General features: G+C 44.8%; 1 protein-coding gene across 2 annotated transcripts in view; it reads left to right on the forward strand.

The window, feature by feature from the left end:
• TTC9C (tetratricopeptide repeat domain 9C) overlaps positions 1-5,474 on the forward strand; it is a 50,955-nt gene extending 45,481 nt beyond the window's left edge. For both annotated transcript variants that reach the window (XM_069645202.1, XM_069645201.1), the window contains 3 exons: positions 3,250-3,658; positions 3,782-3,964; positions 4,877-5,474. In XM_069645202.1, the coding sequence (XP_069501303.1) occupies positions 3,250-3,658; positions 3,782-3,964; positions 4,877-4,971 (687 nt within the window). In that variant the 3' untranslated portion in view covers positions 4,972-5,474. The remainder of the gene's footprint in view (positions 1-3,249; positions 3,659-3,781; positions 3,965-4,876) is intronic.
• The last annotated feature ends 526 nt before the right edge of the window (positions 5,475-6,000 follow it).

Below are 6,000 nucleotides of genomic sequence, written 5' to 3' on the forward strand. Positions count from 1 at the left end.
CTTAGGTAGCTGGGGGCACAGAATAACAAGAATGTTTAGAACTTGGTTACAGGTTGCATAATACAGGTTGTTGGTAACATAAATTGTATACAGTAATTACATTATGTACATTCTATACATGTAAGGGTGGAAAGGTAACAAATTATATACAGTAAATGCATTATGTACATTTTTACATGTAAGAGTGGAGGGGTACATGTGTCATCAGATCACAGTGCTCAGGGTCACTGGTTTCAGAGGTTGTTGCGTCAAAGCCAGGTGCGGGTATGGTGCCTGAAGCTGTTGTAGGGCTAGTCCCTTCTTAGTTCAACTGGTAGGGCGTTCCATTACTGGGCTGCTTGCACAGGGAAGCTATTACCTCCTGTTTTTTTTTTTGTCGGAATCTAGGGGTTTGGAGGCAGAAAGAGTTGGCTGTTCTGGTTGGTCGTGAAGTGGTTTTTATTATTATTATATCCCTAAGGTATGGGGGGGCTGCATTATTCAGACATTTGAATGTTAGTGTGAGAATTTTGAAGGTGATCTATCGCTAATTTTTAGCCAGTTGTATTTTCTCCGCACATTCGAGATATGCTCTCTAGCTGGGAGGTTCAGTGCCGTTCTGAGCGTGTTTTGTAGGGTTTGAAGTTTGATGATGTATTTATTTGTGCCTGCATAAAGTGCATTGCAGTAATCCAGTTTTGAGAGGATTAGTGCATTGGCTAGGATAATGCAGCTAGATGGTGAGAGGAAGGGTCTGCATGGTTTAATAAGTTTACCGGTATAGGCTGTGGATGAGGCCAGGGAGTTCACTTGTTTCCTTAGGGACAAAGTGGAGTCCAAATAGAAACCGAGGGTTTTCACCTCTTTTGTGACGGGGATTATATTGCCATCGATATTGAAGGAGCTGTAGTTGGAATCAAGTTTTTTTTTTTTTAGATTGTTGGGTGAGCCTAGAATGAGGATCTCTGTTTTTTCATCATTCAAGCAGAGGCCATGGGTTGCCATCCAGGCCTGAATGAGGGTGTACATTTTGTTTACTAAAGCTGTATCCATAGTGAAATTGCCCTAAAGGGGGGGGATGAGGATCTGGGTGTCTGCATAATTTGTGTAGGTGACACCCAATCTGTCGAATAGAGGTTTAGTAAAGATATTATACATCATTGGCGAGATACAAGAGCCCTGTGGGACTCCACATGTTGTCTGGATAGGGTCTGCAGAGTCTAAGGTGGAGAAGACTTGCATGCTTCTGTTGTCGAAAAAGGATTGGATCCATGCTATGGCTTTACTTGAGAAGTGGGCGGCTGACGCTAGGTGTTTGCAGAGTAATGCTTGGTCCACTAGGTCAAAAGCCGCCGACAGATCAAGGAGGAGTAGCATAGCTGTGTTTCCTTTATCGTTGAGCAAAATATGTAATGCAGTTTCAGCCAACCATGTTGATGTGATGTTATAATTGCCATTTTCAAATTGACCCGTTGAAGCGTGACCTGCCGATAGGGTAGGTCCCTTGACTAGTTTCCTTAGGCTAAGTGTACGAAGGCTGGCTGCAAGCTGCCTTGGGGTAGGCTTGTTAGCAGAGTTTATCCTGTCTTTCGTTCCCAAATGTAGTCCATTCAGATACAGTTGCACCAGTTAATTCTCTCCCTCATTGTGATGTTTGGATGATCAAGGATGGTGTGGACTACTGCATCACTAACATGTCTAAACCTGGAATGCAACACCCAATGTTTGTTGGACCAGAAACTTTCAAGCATCTTTTCAGTTAAACCACCTTTCAATTGCACACCTTTGCTGTGGTTTCCCCATTGCCAGGATAACTAGTATAAGGTTCTAAATCCAGGCAGGATCCCTTGCTGGAGGCAGAAATTTTACATTTGAAAATGTCAGCGCAAGGCCAGATGTGTCCATATCGCCCTCCTATGCGCAATGCCGGAAGTTTGGAAAAAAATGTATATGCACGCAACGTTGCTAGGCTGTGTATTTTGTCTTCGAAGGTTCTTTCATTTGTTTTTGTTTTTACTTTTTATTTAAAAGCGTCATACAAACTTTACGCTCGATATCATCTTAACGCCTCTAGACATTCTTTGTTCTCAACCATCATTAAAAATCCCAGTTTGAACCATATACGTCCAAGTTTCTTTTTAGGCGCAATTCCTAAGTTCTATAGTAAAACATATTTTTGACAGAGAAACTTGTATCAAATGACATTGTCTTGGATGTCTGCAATGCTGCAAAATAAAGATGCAGGTTTCTAGTATTAGTAAACACTCAATGCAAGGTTTATTTCCCCTCTTCCCCTCCTGTTTACCTAGTTCAGAAACGCAAGCAAAGAACTTGTGCCTTTTATCACCGGTAAACTGGTGGAATGAGCAGAGAAAGAGAGGAGTGATTGGCTCATTTGACAGGGTCTTTACAGTAAACCTGATGCAGGATTTCCCCCCACCCACCCTGCCTCCCATCTTTCCCCACAAGCTGGAACTGTGACCAGTTGTCCACCAGGGTCCATGGTTGACTGAAACTGCATTCAATGTTTTGCAAGTCCATCATTTCCATAGAATCCAAGTCTAACTTGGGTCCCCTTGCTCTCATTGTCTACTTACATTGCTGTGTGGGCCAGGATATCTTTGGTAGCCAGAACCACATAGTCAATCCCGGACCCCTCCATGGCACAATTCACTCTGCTGCTCCTCTTGTTTGTGCACCTCCAATAGTAGTAAATACTACTCTATTGTGACAAGTCCATTTTGTGCCACATGCTCACAGGTTAAGCAGATCAGGTCAGTACCATCCTTTGTTCCTTACTCCTGCATTAGAGATCGGTCTGGCGCCTTCTATAGCCTGTCAGTGCTCTATGTATAAGGCTCCTGAATTAGGTATTTTCCTGCAGATGTTAATAATCTCCCAATCAATGCGACCAGAAGGTCCCATCCTCCAGCCACTCCGGCAGAGAGGGCCCAACTACCTGCTTGCAGTAAGTTCCCATCCATTTGATCCGTGTAAACTCCCCCCCCCCCCCCCCCATATCGTGGAGAGTAATTAACTCCTCCCCTTTCCTATTGGTTGCAAATTCATTCCAAATCTTCGTGCACTAGGCAATACGGTCCTCTGCAGTGAGTTCCCCTCATTTCTGCAGGCAGTATGTTCTCCACAGGCATGTTTTCGGGTGATACGTTCTCCCTCTAACCTTCCAGCAGATTGTAAGGTCTTTTTTTCCTGGATTGCTGTGTCCCATTCTTGTAAACCTTAAGTGACTATTTCTTTTTCCATGTCTAGGGCTCTTTCGCTGGACCGAAGGATACATCTAAACATCTTCCGACCACACAAATGGACCCTGGCCTCCACCCCAGACACTTTGAGGCTGGATTCACCACTGGGCAGTTGGATGCTGAACCCTCGTTCACTTACATGAACGCTGAAGAGGTGGATACCAGGCCCTCTGTACAGATGGATGCCCGCCTCCTGCAGGCTCAACTATTTAAGGAAGCTGGCAACCTTAGCTATAAAGAGCTGAGATTCCGAGAAGCTATTGGCAAGTACCATCGGGCCTTGCTGCAGCTGAAAGGGCTTGACCCCAGCGTGCCCTCCCCCCTTCAGGCTTTTGGGGCTGAGCGTCCTGTTGTGACTCCAGAGCAGGAAAAAGCTTTGCAAAGTATGCAGCGAGACTGTTATAATAACCTGGCAGGTAAATTATCACACTACTAAAGAAGGGAGTAAACTGTTAACACAAAGGAGGGAGGGTAATGGTTTAACACAGAGGATAGGTGGTTACCTCTCTTCTTTCTTCAACATTTGTCTCCTTCCTCAGCTTGTCTCTTGCAGTATGAACCTGTTCCCTATGACCGGGTGAAGCACTACAGCCTTCTGGTCCTGGAACGGGAACCTGGCAACATTAAGGCCCTGTACCGCGCCGGTGTTGCCTGCTATCACCTGCGGGACTTGGACCATGCCAAGCACTACCTCTCTGAGGCTCAAAGCTTACAGCCCTCAGGTGAGCAGCCGTGTCAGGCATATTCTCTAAAAACACGCTCGACTGTTCTCTGCTGCCTGGTAGACTGCTGGGTCAACATAAAGGTAGCATACTTGCATCAACTTAAAAGTGGTGAATGGTTTGGGTTCTGTAATCGGTAGATGCCCTTTCAGATGTTCGCAGGTTTGAGGACCTGAGCCTGAAGTATTACATTTGGCTAAAAAAATAAAAAATTCCAAACCAGACGCATGCCTTTTTTAAAAAAATAAATAAATAAAAAAAAAGAGATGCGGTAGAGAAATGGAGTGACCATGTTGGTCCTTTGTTGAGCTCCAGGTTCGCAAGAGGGGGCTGTAGAAATACTGTTTTGGAACTAAGCTTCAAGGTGCGAATCCAGTCCCATCTACATTGGAATCGTTATGCCAAACAACCACACTGATGCATTTTTAGAGACGCTTCCCATAATATTCCCCAAGCAAGTCAGTGCCCGCCATGTCATTTCTTTGAGCTGAAGATTCTTTCTCGAAAATTCTGTATTCGACTTTATGCTTCTATGGGTAGATCATGCTATTTGGTGCCAAATGTATTCCTGCAATGTTTTGGCAGCTGGCCATATGTGCCTCAGTATGCATGGGATTCATAAGTGCAGAACTAGCTGGCAGGCAACAGCACTGTTCAAAGGGGACATACCCAGGGGTTAAAAGAATGTTGCAAGGTAGCAGAGCAGCTGGGATGGGTAGGTAGAGCAGGGTAGGGCAACTGCAGAAAGGTGGGGCGGCGTAGTGGAGTGATGGGTGAGTACATCAGTGTCTGAAAAACGGACACTTTTAATCCTGAACAGCGAGGTGCTGCTTTAACTGAGGTAGCAGTTAGTTAAAAAAGCAAGTTAGTTTAGCATTGATGTTTTCTAATTTTCCTTTTCTTGTTCTCCAGATCCCAACGTGAGGAAGTACATGAAGCTGACTGAATCTGAGCTCAATGGGTATCACCAGCAGGAGAAACAACTATATCGAGGCATGTTCAAGTAGAGACCAATCGTAGGGAGCCAGAGATTGCACCAAATGGGGAGGGCAGTGTACTTCAAAAGGGCAGTATTTGCATGTGCACTGGGTGTAAGGACACTGGGCGTCGGATCATGGGCAGTGTACACATACATTGGGTGCAGGTGCGTGTTCCTTTGTGTGAATATGTGCTTGGTCAAAGTACCCTGACGGCAGAACATGTACAATAAAAGTGCGACCAAGAATGGTGTGTGCCCACGCCCACTAGGTAAAAGTATATTGGTTGTGAACATGTATGTTTTATATACACCAGGGGTGAGTATTTTGATATTGGGACCAGAGGAGATGAGTGCATATGTGCAGTGAGTGCAAGCATAGCTATTGGAGCAGTGCAGTCTGGTGCACACATGTACTGGGTTCAAGCACACTGGCCATGGGAAGAGGGTAGTTTGTGCACTTGGTGCAACTGCACGTTATGTTTCCATTCAAGACAAGAATTGTTATATTTCCAATAAAAGACTTTAACTTTATCAAGCATGATTACTTTCAAATGGAGAGGCTTCGCACAGATTTATCTGAGAGGCGAGGGTTGGGACGAGGTTTTGTGTGCGTTTTGGTAAGGTGGGTTGTAGGGATTGATTTCAATTTCTCAGTGTGGCTTAGAGGTTGGTCACCGACTTCTTAACTAAGTAGTTGGTTTGTGTGGCTGTATGTCAGCAAGTTGTCAGTTTCAGTGACCAGCAGCGGCACTGTTTGAGGCTTATTTAAATCTTCGTATCCAAGATCAGTTTCCAGCTTTGCAGGGCTCCTAGGTTCCTGCCATCATATCGGACTTCATTTCTAAACGTTTGTGCCAAATACAGAACTGAAACTGCAACCATCACAAGTAGTGGATGATGCGCTGGAAATCACCAACACAGGAGATTCGTGCCTTCTAATCCTTTTAAACCTCTCTTCTCTCCGTTGTATCCTCAAGGATCACTAAGGTCATGCAATAAACTATCCATTTAAATATCCGTACCATTCAATGATACTCACCAATGGGTTTTGGACATG

Source organism: Ambystoma mexicanum, chromosome 2p, assembly GCF_040938575.1.
Source record: "Ambystoma mexicanum isolate Mex_15411 chromosome 2p, UKY_AmexF1_1, whole genome shotgun sequence".
NCBI classification, from domain to species: Eukaryota; Metazoa; Chordata; class Amphibia; order Caudata; family Ambystomatidae; genus Ambystoma; species Ambystoma mexicanum.